Consider the following 24,005-nt stretch of genomic DNA (forward strand, 5'->3'; position numbering starts at 1 on the left):
TCTTTAAAAAGGAAAAAAGGAGTAATCAGCTGTGACACGAAAAAAAACGAATCCTTTTGTAGCTCATCATTTATTGGCAAAGATAGAAAAGGTCAATATGAAGGAGGAGAAAGAAACAATAGTAACGTGGTCCCGGGCATCTAGCATTCTACCCACAATGGTTGGCCATACAATTGCGATTCATAATGGAAAGGAACATATACCTATTTACATAACAAATCCTATGGTAGGTCGCAAATTGGGAGAATTCGTGCCTACTCGGCATTTTACGAGTTATGAAAATGCAAGAAAGGATACTAAATCTCGTCGTTAACTGAATTCTGAATAGAAAGATTAAGAAGAAAAAAAAGATTCAAAATACCCAATATCTTGCTAGAACAAGATATTGGGTATTTTTGTCTTTTCTTTCTTCAAAAATTCTTATATGTTAGCAGAAAAACCTTATCCATTAATAGCTGGAACTTCAACAGCAGCTAAGTCTAGAGGGAAGTTGTGAGCATTACGTTCGTGCATTACTTCCATACCAAGGTTAGCACGGTTGATGATATCAGCCCAAGTATTAATAACGCGACCTTGACTATCAACTACAGATTGGTTGAAATTGAAACCATTTAGGTTGAAAGCCATAGTACTAATACCTAAAGCAGTGAACCAGATTCCTACTACAGGCCAAGCAGCCAAGAAGAAGTGTAAAGAACGAGAGTTGTTGAAACTAGCATATTGGAAGATTAATCGGCCAAAATAACCATGAGCAGCCACAATATTATAAGTCTCTTCCTCTTGACCAAATTTGTAACCCTCATTAGCAGATTCATTTTCAGTAGTTTCCCTGATCAAACTAGAGGTTACCAAGGAACCATGCATAGCACTGAATAGGGAACCGCCGAATACACCAGCTACACCTAACATGTGGAATGGATGCATAAGGATGTTGTGCTCTGCCTGGAATACAATCATAAAGTTGAAAGTACCAGAGATTCCTAAAGGCATACCATCAGAAAAGCTTCCTTGACCAATAGGGTAAATCAAGAAAACAGCAGTAGCAGCTGCAACAGGAGCTGAATATGCAACAGCAATCCAAGGACGCATACCCAGACGGAAACTAAGTTCCCACTCACGACCCATATAACAAGCTACACCAAGTAAGAAGTGTAGAACAATTAGCTCATAAGGACCACCATTGTATAACCACTCATCAACAGATGCAGCTTCCCAAATTGGGTAAAAGTGCAATCCGATCGCCGCAGAAGTAGGAATAATAGCACCAGAGATAATATTGTTTCCATAAAGTAAAGAACCAGAAACAGGCTCGCGAATACCATCAATATCTACTGGAGGGGCAGCGATGAAGGCGATAATAAATACAGAAGTTGCGGTCAATAAGGTAGGGATCATCAAAACACCGAACCATCCGATGTAAAGACGATTTTCAGTGCTAGTTATCCAGTTGCAGAAGCGACCCCACAGGCTTGTACTTTCGCGTCTCTCTAAAATTGCAGTCATGGTAAGATCTTGGTTTATTCAAATTGCAAGGACTCCCAAGCACACGTATTAACTAGAATATAGATAATAGAAGGCTTGTTATTTAACAGTATAACATAGACTATATACCAATGTCAACCAAGTCAGCCCAAAGATTGGCTATCCATATAAATAAATTAACCAAACCAATAATTTTGTATTTGTAAATGAAGTGAGTAAAAGTTAAAAACTTTGATGGGTCTTTTCTATATGGGTTGCCCGGGACTCGAACCCGGAACTAGTCGGATGGAGTAGATAATTCTTCCTTGTTACAATAGAGAAAAATCCCTCCCCAAATCGTGCTTGCATTTTTCATTGCACACGACTTTCCCTATGTAGAAATAGCCAATATTCTATTCCAAAGAGGAAGTTCTACTAATTTTTTAATTAGTAAGTTGATTCACCTACTCTTTATTATAATAAAAGGAACATTTCAGAATGAAAAATATGAAAGTTTTTTCTTGATCATTTATCAACCCTTTCCTGTTTATTAGTTTTGTCTAATGATTAATTAAGAGGGTTGACCAGGTCATTGATACCTATAATATCCAAATACCAAATACGCTCAGTGTGTGATCCACTGAAAGAAAAAAGAGTTGTTTTGGTGAACATCAAAGAAAAAACTTGCTCTTCTTCCGTAAAAAATTCTTCTAAAAATGCCGAACCCAATCGTTGCATAAAAGTTCGTACCGTGCTTTTATGTTTACGAGCTAAAGTTCTAGCGCATGAAAGTCGAAGTATATACTTTAGTCGATACAAAGTCCGTTTTTTCGAAGATCCACTATGATAATGAAAAAGATTTCTACATATCCGACCAAATCGATCAAGAATATCCCAATCTGATAAATCCGTCCAAATGGGTTTACTAATAGGATGCCCCGATCCAGTACAAAATTGAGCTTTTGATAAGTATCCTATGAGGAGAGTAGCGGGGACTATGGTATCGAATTTTTTCATTCGAGTATCTATGAGAAATGAATTCTCCAGCATTTGATTCCTTACCAACAAAGGACTTTTTGGTACACTTGAAAGGTATCCCATAAAATCGAAGCAAGAGTTTGCTAATTGGTTTATATGGATTCTTCGCGGCTGAGTCCAAAAAAAGAAATAATATTGCCAGAAATTGATAAGGTAGCATTTCCATTTCTTTTTCAAAAAAAAACTGCCTTTTGATGCAAGAATTGCCTTTCCTTGATATCGAACATAATGTATAAGAGGATCCATAAAGAACCATAAGGTTTTCCGAGAAAAACCAGGGTACATTATCCCAAAATGTTCCATCTTCCTAGAAAAGTGGATTCGTTCCAGAAAAGTTCCAGAATATGCTAATGGTAAGCAAGAAGATTGTTTACGAAGAAACAACAAGAAAAATTCATATTCTGATACATAAGAGTTATATAGGAATTTAACTAGTCTTTTATTTTCTTTTTGAAAAAAAAGAATGGATTTCATTGAAGTAATAAAACTATTCCAATTCGAATAGTAGTTGAGAAAGAATCGCAATAAATGCAAAGATGGAACATCTTGGATACGGTATTGAAGGAGTTGAACCAAGATTTCCAAATGGATAGGATAGGGTATTTCTATATGTGATAGATAATCCAAATGCAAAAATTTGTCTTCTAAAAAGGGAAATATTGAATGAATAGAGCGTAAATTCTGAAACTTTGGTATTTCTTTTTCTTTCGGACAAGATAATTCCCGTAGCGAGAATGGGATTTCCACAACAATCGCAAACCCCTCAGATAGAATCTGAGAATAAAACTCAGAATAAAAAAAAATTTTGTAATCCAATAATCGATCTTGATTAGGATGATTAACCGAGTTATCCAAAAAATTCTGCTGATACATTCGAATAATTAAACGTTTCACAAGTAGTGAACTAAATTTCTTGTTATTCCAACTAACTATTTCCACAGGTTCAGAACCGTTTAATCCATAATCATGAGCAAATGCATAAATATACTCCTGAAAGAGAAGTGGGTAGACAAAGTATTGTTGACGAGATTTCTGTTTTTCTGAATACCCTTCGAATTTTTCCATTTGTATTTCTACTTGAATCAGAGAGAAGAAGCATTTCTCGGTTTATCGAATGATGATACATAGTGCAATATGGTCAGAACAGGGTGTTGCATTTTTAATACAAACCCTGGAAAGAAAGGGAGTCTAATCCACGGATCTTTTTCCGCTCCTTTTCTACCGAATTAGTTTATGTTTGTTCTAAATTACAAAAAAGAACAGAACAAGTTTTTTATTTTTGCAGGCCAATCGCTCTTTTGACTTTGGAATACAGCCTCTTTATCAATATACTGCTTCTTTTACACATTCAATCCATAACATCCCTTATTCAATCCATAATCAAGAATAATTAGGATTTCTAAAAAAAAAGAAAAAATAAAGGGTCCACTCATAGGAAAACCCAACCTTTCCCCACATCCGGCACTAATCTATTTTTAACGTCTAATTAGAGCGGGGAATCCTTCCAATTAGGAAGTTAAGCTCGTTGCTTTTTATTTTACCAGAATTGGAGCCAGGCTCTATCCATTTATTCACTAGACCCAGAAAATCGTAATTTTGGATTCCATTCAAAAAAGATTGATTTTATTACGACATGCTATTTTTTCCATTCATTACCTTTGAGGATCAGTCGTGGTCTTCTAGACTCTACCAAGAGTCTGGACGAATTTGTTGTTTCATCCAAATGTGTAAAAGATCATAGTCGCACTTAAAAGCCGAGTACTCTACCATTGAGTTAGCAACCCAGATAAAAAAAGGATCTTAGATACGATCGAAATCCAAAAATCAATGGAATTACACCGCGCGCTTCTGTCAAAACATTGAACTAGCAAGACATCAAAAGAAAGATTTTATCGACCATGAAAAACACTCAAATGGCAAAACGAACAGGTCCGGTTAAATTCCACTAAAGTGAAAAAAAAGAGCGACCCTAATCACGATGGCCAAATTCTCCTTTTTTTAGCGATTTTTATTAAAAAAAATATATATTATATTGTATGAGAATACATGCAAGAGGAACACCCTTATCATTTGAGCGAAGTGTAAGCAGAAAAATTAAATATGGAGTGAGGATAAAGAGACCCATCTATCTACAAATTCTATTTGTTCAATAGACCTTTGTCAATGGAAATACAATGGTAAGAAAACAAATTAGATAGAAAAAGTAAATAAAATAGGGGCTTATGTTGGATTGGCACGATATAAATCCAAATAGGATTAAGAAAGAGGTAAATTGTGTCTAAATAATTAGACAACGAGGAATACTAATAATCTTCTCCTATCCTACTTTTTTATTCATTTAGTTCTTCAATTAACTCAAAGTTCTTTCTTTTTCTTTAAAGAATTCCGCCTTCCTTAAAATATCATAAACAGTTCTTGTCGGTTGAGCACCCTTTTCAAGGAAATAGAGAATAGCTGGAACATTTAAACAAGTTTGATTCTTTATCGGATCATAAAAACCTACTTTTCGAAGATCTCTTCCTTCTCTTCGAGATCGAACATCAATTGCAACGATTCGATAGACAGCTTATTGGGATAGATGTAGATAAACAACGCCCCCCCTAGAAACGTATAGGAGGTTTTCTCCTCATACGGCTCGAGAAAATGATTCGAATTTCTGTCGATAATAATAGAAATTAGACTATGACGTCCATTAATTTCCTTACAGAAAAAACAAATTTCATTTATACTCATGACTCAAGTTGGCTAATTCTGCCTGAGAAACTTCGAAGGCAAAATCCTTCAAAAATTTTTGAGTCGTCTTTAAACTCTTTTCTTTGTCTCATTTCGAACGAATTGACTTTTATTCCTTATTCTGATCCAACTCTGTTGTTGAGACAATTGAAAATTGTGTTTACTTGTTCTGGAATCCTTTATCTTTGATTTGTGAAATCCTTGGGTTTAGACATTACTTCGGGAATTCCTATTTTTTTCTTTCAAAAGAGTAGCAACATACCCTTTTTTCTTATTTCCTTCGATAAAGCATTTATCTCTTCTATAGAAATCTAATAAGGGGGATTGATTCTGATATACTTTTATTGGACTTTCTTCGTATTTTAACCTTTCGATTTATTTCTATATTAAGGATAGACTGACAAAGTTGGCCTAATTTATTAGTTTTCACTAACCCTAGATTCTTTCCCTTGATAAAAAATAAACTCTGTCCTCTCGAGCTCCATCGTGTACTATGTTACTTAAACCCTGCGCAAATTTGGTTCGGAACGAATAGAACAGGCTATGTCGAGCCAAGAGCATTTTCATTACTATGGAAAATGATGGATAGCAAAATCCACAATCGATCATGTCCTTCAAGTCGCACGTTGCTTTCTACCACATCGTTTTAAACGAAGTTTTACCATAACAAACATTCCTCTTTTCATTGCAAAGTGGTATAGAAAATTGATCCAATATGGATGGAATCATGAATAGTCATTGGTTTTGTTTTTTGTATACTAATTAAAATTAAAACTTGCTATCTATGGAGCAATATGGATAAAAGAAAGTAAGTATTTATCCGGGAAGCCTCCGCCAAGATCCAATTTATTTAAACCCATATTCGAATTCTATCATATGAATGAAACATAGAAAAAGACGACTAAACAAGTTTGCTTAAAACTTATTTATTATTAAATTTCCACCCTCAACGGATGGCTCGAGATGATCAATCTTGAAGTGAGAAGAGAAGGATTGACTCTTCCTCAATAAATAAACTATCAACCTCCAAAAAAGTTTAATTCATTTAATTACTAGAATTAGAATTCTATTAGTAATATATTTTTTCCGTACCAAAAACAATTAACTATAATAACTAAATAAACTATTCCAATGAATAGATTGAAAGTTTTTGGTAGTTAATTGTTTTTGGTACTTCTTCGACTCGAAGACCAAAAGGAAGAAAAAAATATGATTAAGTGATTATTAAGTGATTATTAAGTGATCATAGTAGAGGCATATCCTGAATGTGCCTGCTAGATCCCATTTTTTTCATGAAAATAAAGGTAGTCAATTTGACTGGACTTAAGACTTTATTATGTTTTCTGAGAAAACATAAGATATCATTATTCTCTTTAATAAACTTTTGTCTCATACGGAGTACTATATGATTTCACCGTTTGTTTCATCAGAAACAATCTGGGACGGAAGGATTCGAACCTCCGAGTAACGGGACCAAAACCCGCTGCCTTACCACTTGGCCACGCCCCATTTCGGGTTTTATGCGACACTAATAAACACTATTATGTTTATTTGTTATTCGTCAATACCATTTCAATTACATAAATAAAGAAGAGATATTCTCTTGCTAGTATTCTACACATGCAGATAATATAGAATCAAAAAAATGCATTGATCATTACATGGAATTCTATTAAGATATTATATGAAAGTCGAATTTATTCCACTCTCATTTGAGAGTGCGAATACAAGGAGGTATTTTGTGTTTGGGAAAGTCCGAAGAAAAAAAGATTTTGAATCTGCCTTTTCCTTCTTTCCCTTAAAAAAATAACTCAATCAAAATCCAATTATTTACTCTACAAGAATGAAATGCTTGTTATGCCTAATATACTTAGTTTAACCTGTATCTGTTTTAATTCTGTTCTTTATCCTACTAGTTTTTTCTTTGCCAAATTGCCCGAAGCTTATGCTATTTTCAATCCAATCGTGGATATTATGCCTGTTATACCTCTATTCTTTTTTCTATTAGCCTTTGTTTGGCAAGCTGCTGTAAGTTTTCGATGAAATCTTTAGTACTCTGTATGCCAAATTGAATGATGTGTTCATTCCAAAAAAAAAAATTAAAATGGGTAAAAGCCGAGAAGTTTTATATTTTTATATTATGAACCCTCAATTCTAAAATTGAAATTATTCTACATTGAATGGGTAGCTACAGCAATAAATTTGGATCAGCCTTTCTACTCCCCTGCACCTAGGTTGAGCAGGTACCTTTAGGTACCTACACAATACCTATTCAATACCACCTAACCCTATTTTTGCTATTGATAAGAGTTCTTATTATAAATGAATTCTTGCAATTTTTTTCCAGAATTCATTTTTGCATTTTTAGGTATCAAAAAAAACCATCCTAGTGGATCCGTGTGGTAAGGAAAAACTGGTAATCTATTCCTTAAAAAAAAATCTTGGAGATTATGTAATGCTTACTCTCAAACTTTTTGTTTATACAGTAGTGATATTCTTTGTTTCACTCTTTATCTTTGGATTCTTATCTAATGATCCAGGACGGAATCCTGGACGCGAGGAGTAAAAATTCAATTTTTTTTTTTTCTTACAAATTGGATTTGTTTCGTACATTTATCTATGAGAAAATCCGGGGGTCAGAATTCTTTCCAGTTTGAAAGTCCCAAATGATCCAAGGGAGCGGAAAGAGAGGGATTCGAACCCTCGGTACAAAAAAATTGTACAACGGATTAGCAATCCGCCGCTTTAGTCCACTCAGCCATCTCTCCACGTTCCAAAGCGAAAGGTTTCCGTGATATGATATAGGCAAGAAATAAGAAATAACGGTTGCAAAAAACCCCTTTTTTTCTTTCAAAAGTCTATAAAAATTATATTGCCAATTCCATTTTAGTTATATTCTTTTTTCTTAATGTTAATAAAAAAAAGAAGAAAATTCTTGTTTTTTCTTTGTAAAAATCGATATTGACCGAGAGACAATCAAATAGATTTTCTCTTTAGCGGGCATTTCCATATAGGACTTGTTATAATTATAATAAAACAAGCTATATATAAAAAAACGCTTTTTTTTTTTTTGTCGATTATTTATCAAGAAAGCAAAAAGGGTTCTTATCAAATCCACCATAAAATTGGAAAGAAGCATAAAGTAAGTAGACCTGACTCCTTGAATGATGCCTCTATCCGCTATTCTGATATATAAATTCGATGTAGATGAAATTGTATAAGCGAATTTTTCGTATTTCCTTAGACTTAGACCGCGCAAGACAAGAATTTTTCGCTATTTACGATTTCATATTCTTGTTACTAGATGTTCTATAGGAATAAGAAGAAATCGCAACTCCTTTGCGCTACACATAAAAATTGATTTCGAAGGTCCTTTTTTTTTTCAGAATCCTCCATTTTAGTTCTTCCCCCCATGCAATAGAGAGGGAATGGGAAAAAAGGGGTTACTTTTATTTTCATTTTTCCCTTAAAAGATAGACTTTGAAATAGGAGTCTTGGAATAATGCTGAATTCAAAGGTTTATTTCTATAAGTATAAGATAAGAAAAACAAATCGAATCAAATTCATGGATTTACAACGACCTCGGTTGTGACTCCATAGATAAAAATGGAAAATTTCTCTCTTCGAGACCATTGAAAAAGGGCATTGAACGAGAAAGAAATCGTCCACAGATATAAAACTATCATATGCCTTGGAAAGTGATATGAGGTGCTCGGAAATGGTTGAAGTAATTGAATAGGAGGATCACTATGACTATAGCCCTTGGTAGAGTTCCTAAAGAAGAAAATGATCTATTTGATACTATGGATGACTGGTTACGAAGGGACCGTTTCGTTTTTGTAGGATGGTCTGGCCTATTGCTCTTTCCTTGTGCTTATTTCGCTTTAGGGGGTTGGTTTACAGGGACAACTTTTGTAACTTCTTGGTATACCCATGGATTGGCAAGTTCCTATTTGGAAGGTTGTAATTTCTTAACCGCAGCAGTTTCTACCCCTGCCAATAGTTTAGCACACTCTTTGTTGCTACTATGGGGGCCAGAAGCACAAGGAGATTTTACTCGTTGGTGTCAATTAGGCGGTCTATGGACTTTTGTAGCTCTCCACGGGGCTTTTGCACTAATAGGTTTCATGTTACGCCAATTTGAACTTGCTCGGTCTGTTCAATTGCGGCCTTATAATGCAATCTCATTCTCTGGTCCAATTGCTGTTTTTGTTTCGGTATTCCTTATTTATCCACTGGGGCAATCTGGTTGGTTCTTTGCGCCGAGTTTTGGCGTAGCAGCGATATTTCGATTCATCCTTTTCTTCCAAGGATTTCATAATTGGACGTTGAACCCATTTCATATGATGGGAGTTGCCGGAGTATTAGGCGCGGCTCTGCTATGCGCTATTCATGGAGCAACCGTAGAAAACACTCTATTTGAGGACGGTGATGGTGCAAATACCTTCCGTGCTTTTAACCCAACTCAAGCTGAAGAAACTTATTCAATGGTCACTGCTAACCGCTTTTGGTCCCAAATCTTTGGTGTTGCTTTTTCCAATAAACGTTGGTTACATTTCTTTATGCTATTTGTACCCGTCACCGGTTTATGGATGAGTGCTATTGGCGTAGTTGGCTTGGCTCTGAACTTACGTGCCTATGACTTTGTTTCCCAGGAAATCCGTGCAGCGGAAGATCCTGAATTCGAGACTTTCTACACCAAAAATATTCTTTTAAACGAGGGTATTCGTGCGTGGATGGCAGCTCAGGATCAGCCTCATGAAAATCTTATATTCCCTGAGGAGGTTCTACCACGTGGAAACGCTCTTTAATGGAACTTTCGTTTTAGCTGGTCGTGACCAAGAAACCACCGGCTTTGCTTGGTGGGCTGGGAATGCCAGACTTATCAATTTGTCCGGTAAACTACTTGGAGCTCACGTAGCCCATGCCGGATTAATCGTATTCTGGGCCGGAGCAATGAACCTATTTGAAGTGGCCCATTTCGTACCAGAAAAGCCCATGTATGAACAAGGGTTGATTTTACTTCCACACTTAGCTACTCTAGGTTGGGGAGTAGGGCCAGGGGGGGAAGTTCTAGATACTTTTCCATACTTTGTATCTGGCGTACTTCACCTAATTTCCTCCGCAGTCTTAGGCTTCGGTGGCATTTATCACGCGCTTCTGGGACCCGAGACTCTTGAAGAATCTTTTCCATTCTTTGGTTATGTCTGGAAAGATAGAAATAAAATGACTACAATTTTGGGTATTCACTTAATTTTGTTAGGTCTAGGTGCTTTTCTTCTAGTACTCAAGGCTCTTTATTTTGGCGGTGTATATGATACCTGGGCCCCTGGGGGGGGAGATGTAAGAAAAATTACCAATTTGACCCTTAGTCCCAGTGTTATATTTGGTTATTTACTAAAATCTCCTTTTGGGGGAGAAGGGTGGATTGTTAGTGTAGATGATTTAGAAGATATAATTGGTGGACATGTATGGTTGGGTTTTATTTGTGTATTTGGGGGAATTTGGCATATTTTAACCAAACCCTTCGCATGGGCTCGCCGTGCATTTGTATGGTCTGGAGAAGCTTACTTGTCTTATAGTTTAGCTGCTTTATCTGTCTTTGGTTTTATCGCTTGTTGTTTTGTATGGTTCAATAATACAGCTTATCCGAGTGAGTTTTATGGACCCACCGGGCCAGAAGCTTCTCAAGCTCAAGCATTTACTTTTCTAGTTAGAGACCAGCGTCTTGGAGCTAATGTGGGATCCGCTCAAGGACCCACAGGTTTAGGGAAATATCTAATGCGTTCCCCAACTGGGGAGGTTATCTTTGGAGGGGAAACTATGCGTTTTTGGGACCTTCGTGCTCCATGGTTAGAACCTCTAAGGGGCCCCAACGGTTTGGACTTGAGTAGGTTGAAAAAAGACATACAACCTTGGCAAGAACGGCGCTCAGCAGAATATATGACCCACGCTCCTTTAGGCTCTTTAAATTCCGTGGGTGGCGTAGCGACCGAGATCAATGCAGTTAATTATGTCTCTCCTAGAAGTTGGTTATCAACTTCTCATTTTGTTCTAGGATTCTTCTTTTTTGTGGGCCATTTATGGCATGCAGGAAGAGCCCGAGCTGCTGCAGCAGGTTTTGAAAAGGGAATCGATCGTGATTTGGAACCTGTTCTTTACATGAACCCTCTTAACTAAGATTTTCTTATTTATACCTGTTCTACTTTTTTTCTGTTCTGGCTCGGTTATTCTATCTAGCCGAGCCATTCATTCCTTTTTATGAAAGAAAGATAAGGGACAGAATAAAAAAAAATGAAAGAAACAAACGTATTCAATAAGCAAAAGGAGAGAGAGGGATTCGAACCCTCGATAGTTCCTAGAACTATACCGGTTTTCAAGACCGGAGCTATCAACCACTCAGCCATCTCTCCACCGCCTAATCCTTATTTTACTCCTACAAATAGAACATAGCCATATAAAAAATAAAAATATTTATTAACCTCTAGAAAGATATCAGATACAAGTTCCTTTTCGATATATCTCTGTATACTGTATACACGGATACAGGATCCGCTATACCCGCTTGTGAAATAAAGACTAAATAACCTCCTCTCACCCCCATATCCAAATAAAAAAGAGGTTAAGTAATAAATTTTAATTAAAGAGAAGAATCAATGGATTCATGATTAAACCCCTCCTACTTCTTGTATTTTTTTACAATTTTGGTTAAGTGAGGGATCAAATATGTAGTCAACTTTATTTGATGGTAGCTTGGAGGATTAGAAATATGACTATTGCTTTCCAATTAGCTGTTTTTGCATTAATTGCGACTTCCTCAGTCTTAGTAATTAGTGTACCCCTTGTATTTGCTTCTCCTGATGGTTGGTCAAATAATAAAAATGTTGTATTTTCCGGTACATCATTATGGATTGGACTAGTCTTTCTCGTAGCTATTCTGAATTCTCTCATTTCTTAAATTAAATTTGGTTAATATTTAGTAACCCCATAAAAAAGAAATAATAAAGGCCATTTAAAAAATTCGAATAGTGAGACGTATTAAAACGCAATTTGCGTTCCGAATTGCTAGCTCTTCTCTTTCAGTATTATGAAATTCCCATTAGAATATTCATTGACAGATAATAAAAAAAGGAAAACTCTAATATCTAATATAATAGAATAGAAAATGAAATGAAACGGTCGACCCAGACATAGACGGTCGACCCAAGCGGATATACGCTATAAAATATATACCGTAGCGAGCGTAGTTCAATGGTAAAACATCTCCTTGCCAAGGAGAAGATACGGGTTCGATTCCCGCCGCTCGCCCGCTTAATTTATCAAAGTACTATGATAAAAAGTTTAGTCTAGTTAATTGTTTAACTACTTATATTAAATTAAGTATTAATTAAGTATTAGTCTAGTGCCGTATCCCTTACTATATTTACCCTTCCTTTGCATCCCCCTCAAAAAAAGAGGGCGCTCCGGAGGCAGAAATAGAACTAGCCAACAGAGCCCCAAAATTGGGTATTAACTGAGACAAACAACGGGCAAACTGTTTTTAAAAGGAAGGGAGAGGTAGACTGTCCCTTTCATTTCATTTTTATTTTCTGCAAGGTAGGGAGAAGCCTTGCGCCTTCTTTTTGTGAAGGCAAGTGGCTTCGCAAATTGCTCAATTTTGCCCTCTAGGGCCCGGAACTAATGAATAAAAAAGGGTTGGATACGCCCCTCTACCATATCTAGAGAAATAGAATACTCCTTTTATAGAGACTGCTAAGTGCGGAGACGGGAATCGAACCCGTGACCTCAAGGTTATGAGCCTCGTGAGCTACCAAACTGCTCTACTCCGCTCTGTAGTACCAGAAACTGGTGGACAAAAAAGGCTTGAATACAAGCCTTTAACATGTCTAGACAAATAGAATACTCCTTTTATACAGAATGGAGCGGGTAGCGGGAATCGAACCCGCATCGTTAGCTTGGAAGGCTAGGGGTTATAGTCGACGTTGGTTGATTATTTTTAACGTCTCTAATTCAAAACCGAACATGAAATTTTGATTTCATTCGGCTCCTTTATGGATATTCTCACCACTTAACATCTATGTCAGCTTTTCTATTTGAATGGAACCAAAGCTCTCTGCTTTCTAGATGATCCTTATAGAGTAGGAGATAGAAATTCTATCTAAATCCATCTAATCTACTTACTTCGTTCCCTAATTTCATTCAAGAGATCCTGAGGAAAAGAATTGGGTTTCCACCGAGCTGAAACAATATGCGGATGGTTCTAGTAAACCAAAACTATCGTTTTTTAGCTATTTGGCTTCCTTATCCTTTAACAAAAGAAGATTTAGTTACGATTGGAAATCAACTTTTTTGTATCTTCATCCATAGATCCTTTACTCATATTTTCAAAATTGGAATACTTAAATCCAATGCAAAATTATGCTTCGCGACTCTGTACTCATATCATAATCCAATTTTTATTTTGGATGCAATTTAAATTAGTTTTTGGGTACAAATCGCCAGAATGTATATTCTTCCTCAATATGCTATTGAGAGGAAAAGGATTTAATCCTTTATAAGAACTAAAGTTTTCATCGGAATATAAAAAAAAACTTAAGGATGCCTTAAGTATATCATTTCAAATTCAGTTATTAATAGAACGAATCACACTTTTACCACTAAACTATACCCGCTACATTGTATATTATGGTATAAATGGTACCCTTTGTCAAGGATAGCCATTTGACAAGGAGGCTAATTCCCCCTTATTGAATCAGATGGAGAAGGTTCATGACACTGAGCCATTGGTACTTCTACTTCGATCGCGCGCCTTTACTTTAGGATTTAGATAGCCCCTCTCCCTCTGGTCTGTAAAATAAATCTCTTCTTACCCTGCTAATAGCGCCTGAACCAAATGTATTTATTTTGATTAGGATCCTATCCTATTCTACGGTTACGACTACAATAATCATTATTTACTTTGCGAGGACGTAAGTGTGCCAGACTGCTAAATTGTTTTATTATTCCTACAATATAAACTAGGGGATATAGGGGGTAACACTGTCCCTATAAATTCCTTTTTTCCTTTTCTTTTTTGTCCAGAATTGAACAAAAAAGAAATTATAGAAGATGTTTTCTTCCCCCATTAAGTCCGAGCCATAGAGTAAGAGTGAGATGAGTTTTCCAAATTCATCATAGACTTTCCCTATGGCTTGATAGAAGTAAGAAGCAAAGAGTTGTAACTTAAAGAGTCGTAACTTAAAGAAAAAAACGGACAGGGCTGACAGATTTACCTGATGTAAAGAAGATCCTAAAAGTCTATGATTAGTCGACTCTCTCCATTTAACACTTTCCTCTCTCTCCTTTTTTCCACTGACTCAATGCTAGTTTATTAGATTCTTGTTTAAAAGAATCAAAAAAGTTCAATAGAACTAAGAACACATAAAAAATAGCATAGAGGATCAAGGCCATTACCAAAAGTTCCTCCCAAGGATCCTATCCTATTGGGTATCTGTTCCCTGCCTTTTCCCGCTAGGATTGGAAATCTTATATTTTCCATATACCATTGAATCCTTGGGGTTCCAGAATCCGCCTATTTTACTAGCCTTCGGAAACGGAAAACCATGAACCAAGAAGAGTTGGGTATGTTTTTTTTTCTTAATTTTATTTTGAGCTCTCAAGATATCAATACATATACAATCTATACATAATGTCTCTCTCTATATCTCTATATATTATATATATATAATATGTACATTATGCAGTAGACCCATAATGGGAAATCAAAGTGGCAAATTTTTGAATTAAATAAAAAGCCCTTTTAACTCAGTGGTAGAGTAATGCCATGGTAAGGCATAAGTCATCGGTTCAAATCCGATAAAGGGCTTTTTAAATTAGTGGTAGAGTAATCTCGTGCTAAGACGTAAGTCATTGGTTCGAATCTGATAGAGTACTTTTCTACTAAATTGATTCGCTTTTTTCTTTGTTTTTGAAGCTTTCTCTTTAGAGAATTTTATGACTTAGTGCGGGATGAATGCATTTTTGGTCTGAACACTAAATGAAGCACGGAATGGAAATAAAAAAAAAATTGGACTCTTTTTCATCTTATCTTAGATCAATAAAATAACTACCTGTACTGAACTAATCTAGAATCCCTTTTAGTAATCCATTCTTATTCTATACATTTAAAATGAATTTCCCTAAAAGGTAGAGGATGATCCATGAATTAATCTAACCATCAACTAAAAAAATCCTAGATGAAAACATAGCAGAAAAGTTAGAAAAACTCTTTGCTTTGGATCTAGTTATACTTTTCGAGTATATTGACAATTCAAAAAAACTGCTCATACTATGATTATAGTATAATCACGAGCGGTTGTATATGGCCCTATCGTCTAGTGATGCCCCTATCGTCTAGTGGTTCAGGACATCTCTCTTTCAAGGAGGCAGCGGGGATTCGACTTCCCCTGGGGGTAGGGAGTATTATGAAAGGAGGTTAATCATAGATTAGCAAAAACCCTAGAATAAATTCTTCCTGGGTCGATGCCCGAGTGGTTAATGGGGACGGACTGTAAATTCGTTGACAATGTCTACGCTGGTTCAAATCCAGCTCGGCCCAAAAATCTAGGGCTTCGTGAATATGAACTAAATCCTTTTGTTTTTCTCCCATAAAATAAAATGTCTGATCTATAGAAATAAAAGAGAAATAAAAAAGGGGATTTTTTTTTCTAATCCATATCTCTCTCATTCCTTTCTTACAAACAAAAGAGTTTTTCTTGTTGAAGGGTGGATTATTATCCATTTTTAGTGATAAAAAATCACGACATACTAGTTATGTCACTCTCACTATACCCACGTATAATATAATATTAATATGTGGGTATGTAGTATATGATTCGTCTATTTCTTAGAGTACGACAGACGAATCGAATCTTCTTATGGTTCTATTTAAGAATGGGTATGCCATACACCCCGCGGGGATTGTAGTTCAATTGGTCAGAGCACCGCCCTGTCAAGGCGGAAGCTGCGGGTTCGAGCCCCGTCAGTCCCGAACTAGGGTTCAATGAATGGAGAAATTCATATTTCCTTTTTCCATGAAAAAAAAGGGGCAGGGAGCAAGATCAAATACCCATAGGGCACCCTTACTTCACTTTTTTATTTTGCATCTCTCATTAAAGAGGGAGGGAAGGAGTATAGGAATTTTTTTCACTACTCCCGATCGATAAAGATAAAGAAAGACACACATACGATATGTGGATTAGTAGAATTTTAGGATATTACTCTATCTTTCTTTATGATGATACCATCCTCATCTTAATTTCCTATTCCACTGTTATGGAATAGAGTACCGGTATTTTACCGGAATCCATACATAAATTGTATTCCCTTTTTATTTCAGACCTCTTTTCCCCATCTCACTTCTACTGCTTATTTGGATGTCTATGTGACCCATAGAAAGTTGCTCATATAATACATACATAATTGTATGTATAACTATAAGAAAAAGGAAGAGAAATTGTATAAGATTAAGAAAGCTCGTGGGTTAGAGATATAGAAAAGAAAAAGTAGAAAAAAAAGGATTAAAAAAGAGGGAATTCCTAATCCAATCAAAAAACCCATTTTGGTCTTAGTATGGATATAGGATCTTCCTATGTTATACTATATAACTCTCATCCATGAATTGATTTGATAGATCCGATATTCATAATATTGAATTGATTCAGTATTATCAGAATGCAAGCCCTACCCTTGAATTTACAAGATACCCCTTTTTCCTCTCCATGGGATTACATCCCGAGTTATTGTGAAAATAAAAAATAAAGAGGTTATGGAAGTCAATATTCTCGCATTTATTGCTACTGCACTGTTCATTCTAATTCCTACTTCTTTTTTACTTATTATTTATGTAAAAACAGTCAGCCAAAATAATTAAGTGGAATTCCAATTAATCATTGAAGAAATGAAAAAGGGATTAAATAAAAAAAATCCAAGTCTTAAATGAAAGGATCTGGTTGGAATCTTAAAGTGTGGTAGAAAGAACTACATATAGTTTTTTCTACGACACTTTAGAGTCTTTCTATTATATTATCTTTGAATCTACATAGAATAGATTAGTAGATTGAAATAGTTAAGTAGTCTAATTCAATTTCTTTTTTCATTGCATCCACTTAATTTCAATCAGGTCAAAATAAAAAAATCGAAGACAATTCTTGACCAAAGAATCCATGGAAGGAAAGAAAAATAATATAAGAATAGACTATAGTAAAAAGTAAAAGGAAAAAACCAGCGAATCTTTCATGCTTAAATATCCCGCGAGATGCTTCAAAAGAGAATAAAAATTATTCTAAGAATAAAGAAAGAGTATAAAACAAATGGAAAATGTGTGATATGCCGTGAATAGTTCCGTGGAAGAAAGTCTAATTTTCTTATGTATAGAACTTTTTTTAACCATTAGTCATTTCTAGTAGAAATTCTTAATTGGTATAATGGCTCTTTCTTACAATACAAGAGTTTCTTACAGGAGTGAAACAAAACTAAAGAAAAAGATTAAAGAATAACGTTTGACAAAATAATTAATGCAAAACGATCAATTAAAAAAAGAATTGATACAACAATTTGATTACTTAATCAATTAGTAGTATCGTATCCCTAGAGTCCACTCCTTCCCCATACTACTAGTGAAAGAGAAAATGTAAAGACTACCATTAAAGCAGCCCAAGCGAGACTTACTATATCCATCTAAATTATGTCTCCTATTTCTATGAAGGGATTATTCTACTATTGATCAATAATCATAGTGGAATCAAGGGTACAGAGTCAAAAAGGGCTTCTGCCCTAAGGCCATGGATCAATCAGTTCAAGGAATTTACTCCTAACAAATTCTTATAGGAATTCTTGTAGAATTAGAGAGCATTAAAAATACGATACTATAAAGCCCTTTTTTCCTTACCTTAAAAAAGAAAGAGTACGGGAATGATGTCCTGAATAGAAGAAGCGGGAATAGGAAGATTTTTTATTCCTTTTGTTACTCTAGTGTATGTAGGTCACATAAGATGTACGATAAAAAAATGTATGATAATTAGGAAGTCTTGATATTCTTTCGTGGAGTCCCTTCTGGAATCTTAGATTGAAAAAGAGAAGAATGCCCCTTAGGGACCTTTCTTTGGATACCAAGATTTCTGACATCTTATCCTCGTATTTAAAAATTCTCAAATCGAATCAATTAAGAACCAATTCAAATTCATATAATAAAAGAATAAGGAAACACTACCTCACCCCTATTGATAACCATTTTGGCCACTACCGCCAAAACAAACCCTAACCCTAGTTTAAGGATAGAACTATGGTATGGTTTCTCTAAACCCAGTATCGGCAGGCTTAGTTACTCTCTTGCCCGAACTTATGCGAAGTAAAAATTGATTGAATTCGATCAGTACTAGAAAACCTAAGTATTTTATTGATCAGGCGGCACCCAGATTTGAACTGGGGATAAAGGATTTGCAGTCCCCTGCCTTACCGCTTGGCCATGCCGCCAAAAAATCCGATCGAAAATCTAGAAAACAGCAAGTATTCATCCACGTTTTCTTACGAAAAGCCCCTTTCTTTTATTTTGAATATAATTAAACTTACTTTTTTCCAATCTTTTTCAAAAAAGATACTCCTGCTTTTTTTGATCCAGTTTCGATTATTCTCCTCGATAGATTCTATCTTAAAACATACATTGCTAACACAATAAAACTTCCCATTTCTTTCTATTGAGATGAAAAAGAAGAAAAGTGGATTTCTAGTCACAGGCTGCAAAATTCAGAACAAATTGGAACCATTAACTAGAATTCTCTTTCTTTTTTGAATTGCAGTAGTGAACTACTCTTAAATCGGTATTATCTCCCCCCCTTCAATTTCAATGGCATAATAAAATATTATGGCTTTATGCTTAATCCGTGTATAGGTGAACTTTAGGTCCGAGCAGCATTATTATCCAAAGATCCCCTTTATGTACATATCTCTATGGGGAATCGTGCTTTAATTTTTCAAAGTATTAAATTAAATATCTTGAATAAAAAAAGGAAATTTGCTCTGATATTAGAGTATAACCTGACTATCTTGGCCTACCCAAGTGAAATTACGATAAAAGAAAAGCATGGATATGGGGAGAGGTGGATAATTAGATTGGCATGTACTTAAAAAAGGGACTTACTTTATTTTAGAATTCCACAATGAAATACTTAATTTTCTAGCAATTATACTACTCCGATCCGAAATAAAAAAGAACCCTCAAATTATTTTTAGAAATTAAAGTAAGCACGCTATTCTAAATCGAAGTAAAGTAAAACTTTCTAGTGTATTATATTACGGCTTTATTACATTCATAGAAAGGGGATAAAATGAGAAATCTTTGCCATTCAATCTGATTAGAATATTATAAAGTATAAGTGGCATAATTTTTTTTGTAGGAATATTTTAGCAATTCATTTTCATTTCATTTGTACCCCTGGTAAACTAGAATTTTCGTCGAAATGGTCTCTATTCATATGTATGAAATACATATATGAAATACGTATGTGGAGTTCCCTAGAATTTCATGTGATTCAGTAAACAGAATATAGATTCCATGATTGCTAGATCAATCCGTAGGGATTGATGAAGAGTGAGCTGATAATGGAATTTTTCTTTGATAAACAGGAAACTTAAGATTAAGATGCTCCGGAATGGAAACGAGGGAATGTCCACAATACCCGGATTTAGTCAGATCCAATTCGAGGGATTTTTTAGGTTCATTAATCAAGCCTTGGCAGAAGAACTTGACAAGTTTCCAACAATTAAAGATCCAGATCACGAAATTGCATTTCAATTATTTGCGAAAGGATATCAATTGCTAGAACCCTCGATAAAAGAAAGAGATGCTGTGTATGAATCACTCACCTATTCTTCCGAATTATATGTATCTGCGAGATTAATTTTTGGTTTCGATGTGCAAAAGCAAACCATTTCTATCGGAAACATTCCTATAATGAATTCCTTAGGAACCTTTATTATAAATGGAATATACCGAATTGTGATCAATCAAATATTGCTAAGTCCTGGTATTTACTACCGCTCGGAATTAGATCATAAGGGAATTTCTATCTACACCGGGACTATAATATCAGATTGGGGAGGGAGATCGGAATTAGCAATTGATAAAAAAGAAAGGATATGGGCTCGCGTGAGTAGAAAACAAAAGATATCTATTCTAGTTCTATCATCAGCTATGGGTTCGAATCTAAGAGAAATTCTAGATAATGTTTCCTACCCTGAAATTTTCTTGTCTTTCCCGAATGCTAAGGAGAAGAAGAGGATTGAGTCAAAAGAAAAAGCTATTTTGGAGTTTTATCAACAATTTGCTTGTGTAGGTGGGGACCTGGTATTTTCGGAGTCCTTATGCGAGGAATTACAAAAGAAATTTTTTCAACAAAAATGTGAATTAGGAAGGATTGGTCGACGAAATATGAATCGGAGACTTAATCTTGATATACCTCAGAACAATACATTCTTGTTACCACGAGATGTATTGGCCGCTACGGATCATTTGATTGGAATGAAATTTGGAACGGGTATACTTGACGATGACGATATGAATCACTTGAAAAATAAACGTATTCGTTCGGTTGCGGATCTGTTACAAGATCAATTCGGATTGGCTCTTGGTCGTTTACAACATGCAGTTCAAAAAACTATTCGTAGAGTATTCATACGTCAATCGAAACCGACTCCCCAAACTTTGGTAACTCCAACTTCAACTTCAATTTTATTAATAACTACTTATGAGACCTTTTTTGGCACATACCCATTATCTCAAGTTTTTGATCAAACGAATCCATTGACACAAACTGTTCATGGGCGAAAAGTGAGTTGTTTAGGTCCTGGAGGGTTGACGGGGAGAACCGCAAGTTTTCGGAGCCGAGATATTCATCCGAGTCACTATGGGCGTATTTGTCCAATTGACACGTCTGAAGGAATCAATGTTGGACTTACTGGATCCTTAGCAATTCATGCGAGAATTGATCACTTGTGGGGATCTATAGAGAGTCCGTTTTATGAAATATCTGCTGAGAAAGCAAAAGAAAAAAAAGAGAGACAGGTGGTTTATCTATCACCAAATAGAGATGAGTATTATATGATAGCAGCAGGAAATTCTTTGTCCTTGAATCAAGGTATTCAGGAAGAACAGGTTGTTCCAGCTAGATACCGCCAAGAATTCTTGACTATTGCATGGGAACAGATTCATGTTAGAAGTATTTTTCCTTTCCAATATTTTTCTATTGGGGGTTCTCTCATTCCTTTTATTGAGCACAATGATGCGAATCGGGCTTTAATGAGTTCTAATATGCAGCGCCAAGCAGTTCCACTTTCTCGGTCCGAGAAATGCATTGTTGGAACTGGATTGGAACGCCAAACAGCTCTAGATTCGAGGGTTTCCGTTATAGCCGAACGCGAGGGAAAGATCATTTCTACTGATAGTCATAAGATACTTTTATCAAGTAGTGGGAAGACTATAAGTATTCCTTTAGTTAACCACCGTCGCTCTAACAAAAATACTTGTATGCACCAAAAACCTCGGGTTCCACGGGGTAAATCCATTAAAAAAGGACAAATTTTAGCAGAAGGAGCTGCTACAGTTGGGGGGGAACTTGCTTTAGGAAAAAACGTATTAGTAGCTTATATGCCATGGGAAGGTTACAATTTTGAAGACGCAGTACTAATTAGCGAACGTTTGGTATATGAGGATATTTATACCTCTTTTCACATCCGGAAATATGAAATTCAGACGGATACGACAAGCCAGGGCTCCGCTGAAAAAATCACTAAAGAAATACCACATCTAGAAGAACATTTACTCCGCAATTTGGACAAAAATGGAGTTGTTAGGTTGGGATCCTGGGTAGAAACTGGTGATATTTTAGTAGGTAAATTAACGCCTCAGATAGCGAGCGAATCATCATATATCGCAGAAGCTGGATTATTACGGGCCATATTCGGCCTTGAGGTTTCCACTTCAAAAGAAACTTCTCTGAAATTACCTATAGGTGGAAGAGGGCGCGTTATCGATGTGAAATGGATCCAAAGGGACCCCCTCGACATAATGGTTCGTGTATATATTTTACAGAAACGTGAAATCAAAGTTGGGGATAAAGTAGCCGGAAGACATGGGAATAAAGGGATCATTTCCAAAATTTTGCCTAGGCAAGATATGCCCTATTTGCAAGATGGAACACCCGTTGATATGGTCTTCAATCCCTTAGGAGTACCCTCCCGAATGAATGTGGGACAAATATTTGAAAGCTCGCTCGGATTAGCGGGGGATCTGCTAAAGAAACATTATAGAATAGCACCCTTTGATGAGAGATATGAGCAAGAGGCTTCAAGAAAACTTGTGTTTTCAGAATTATATGAAGCCAGTAAAGAAACAAAAAATCCATGGGTATTTGAACCCGAGTACCCGGGAAAAAGCAGAATATTTGATGGAAGAACAGGCGACCCCTTTGAGCAACCTGTTCTAATAGGGAAGTCCTATATCTTAAAATTAATTCATCAAGTTGATGAGAAAATTCATGGGCGTTCTACTGGGCCCTACTCACTTGTTACACAACAACCGGTTAGAGGAAGAGCCAAGCAAGGGGGACAACGAGTAGGAGAAATGGAAGTTTGGGCTTTAGAAGGATTTGGTGTTGCTCATATTTTACAAGAGATACTTACTTATAAATCTGACCATCTTATAGCTCGCCAAGAAATACTTAATGCTACGATCTGGGGAAAAAGAATACCTAATCATGAGGATCCTCCAGAATCTTTTCGAGTGCTCGTTCGAGAACTACGATCTTTGGCTCTAGAACTGAATCATTTCCTTGTATCTGAAAAGAACTTCCAGGTTAATAGGGAGGAAGTTTGATCGGAATAAATATAAATTCTTTTCTTATTTCTATTTTATGATTGACCAATATAAACATCAACAACTTCAAATTGGACTCGTTTCCCCTCAACAAATAAAGGCTTGGGCTAACAAAAACCTACCTAATGGAGAAGCCGTTGGCGAAGTCACAAGGCCCTCTACTTTTCATTATAAAACCGATAAACCAGAAAAAGATGGATTGTTTTGCGAAAGAATCTTTGGACCCATAAAAAGCGGGATTTGCGGTTGTGGCAATTCTCGAGCGAGCGGAGCTGAAAACGAAGACGAAAGATTTTGCCAAAAATGCGGGGTAGAATTTGTGGATTCTCGGATACGAAGATATCAAATGGGATACATCAAACTCGCATGTCCCGTGACTCATGTGTGGTATTTGAAAGGTCTTCCTAGTTATATCGCGAATCTTTTAGATAAACCTCTTAAGAAGTTGGAGGGCCTAGTATACGGCGATTTCTCTTTTGCTAGGCCCAGCACTAAAAAACCCACTTTTTTACGATTACGAGGTTTATTCGAAGAGGAAATTGCATCCTGTAACCACAGCATTTCTCCCTTTTTTTCTACCCCAGGCTTTGCAACATTTCGAAATCGGGAAATTGCGACAGGAGCAGGTGCTATTAGAGAACAATTAGCAGATTTGGATTTGCGAATTATTATAGAGAATTCTTTGGTCGAATGGAAGGAATTAGAAGACGAGGGGTATAGTGGAGATGAGTGGGAAGATAGAAAAAGACGAATAAGAAAAGTTTTTTTGATTAGACGCATGCAATTGGCGAAACATTTTATTCAAACAAATGTAGAACCAGAATGGATGGTTTTGTGCTTATTACCGGTTCTTCCTCCCGAATTG

The 24,005-nt window shown here is 35.9% G+C and overlaps 1 protein-coding gene and 8 non-coding genes across 9 annotated transcripts; 5 read left to right on the forward strand and 4 right to left on the reverse strand.

Annotated features, from left to right (window-relative positions):
• Positions 1-7,912: 7,912 nt before the first annotated feature.
• On the reverse strand, positions 7,913-8,000 carry TRNAS-GCU. Its single transcript has one exon. It is a non-coding gene; the product is annotated as a tRNA-Ser (tRNA).
• A 3,557-nt stretch (positions 8,001-11,557) lies between these two features.
• Positions 11,558-11,645, reverse strand: TRNAS-UGA. The gene has a single exon. It is a non-coding gene; the product is annotated as a tRNA-Ser (tRNA).
• An 824-nt stretch (positions 11,646-12,469) lies between these two features.
• On the forward strand, positions 12,470-12,540 carry TRNAG-GCC. Its single transcript has one exon. It is a non-coding gene; the product is annotated as a tRNA-Gly (tRNA).
• Positions 12,541-12,988: 448 nt separating this feature from the next.
• On the reverse strand, positions 12,989-13,062 carry TRNAM-CAU. Its single transcript has one exon. It is a non-coding gene; the product is annotated as a tRNA-Met (tRNA).
• A 1,963-nt stretch (positions 13,063-15,025) lies between these two features.
• TRNAT-GGU lies at positions 15,026-15,097 on the forward strand. Its single transcript has one exon. It is a non-coding gene; the product is annotated as a tRNA-Thr (tRNA).
• Positions 15,098-15,747: 650 nt separating this feature from the next.
• On the forward strand, positions 15,748-15,829 carry TRNAY-GUA. The gene has a single exon. It is a non-coding gene; the product is annotated as a tRNA-Tyr (tRNA).
• A 358-nt stretch (positions 15,830-16,187) lies between these two features.
• On the forward strand, positions 16,188-16,261 carry TRNAD-GUC. The gene has a single exon. It is a non-coding gene; the product is annotated as a tRNA-Asp (tRNA).
• Positions 16,262-17,844: 1,583 nt separating this feature from the next.
• Positions 17,845-23,886, forward strand: LOC123417025 (DNA-directed RNA polymerase subunit beta). The gene has a single exon (XM_045106873.1). The coding sequence runs from the start codon at positions 19,910-19,912 to the stop codon at positions 23,138-23,140; it is 3,231 nt and encodes a 1,076-aa protein (XP_044962808.1). The 5' UTR covers positions 17,845-19,909; the 3' UTR covers positions 23,141-23,886.
• On the reverse strand, positions 18,674-18,744 carry TRNAC-GCA. Its single transcript has one exon. It is a non-coding gene; the product is annotated as a tRNA-Cys (tRNA).
• Positions 23,887-24,005: the final 119 nt, after the last annotated feature.

This window comes from Hordeum vulgare, unplaced genomic scaffold (assembly GCF_904849725.1).
Source record: "Hordeum vulgare subsp. vulgare unplaced genomic scaffold, MorexV3_pseudomolecules_assembly, whole genome shotgun sequence".
Lineage (NCBI taxonomy): Eukaryota > Viridiplantae > Streptophyta > Magnoliopsida > Poales > Poaceae > Hordeum > Hordeum vulgare.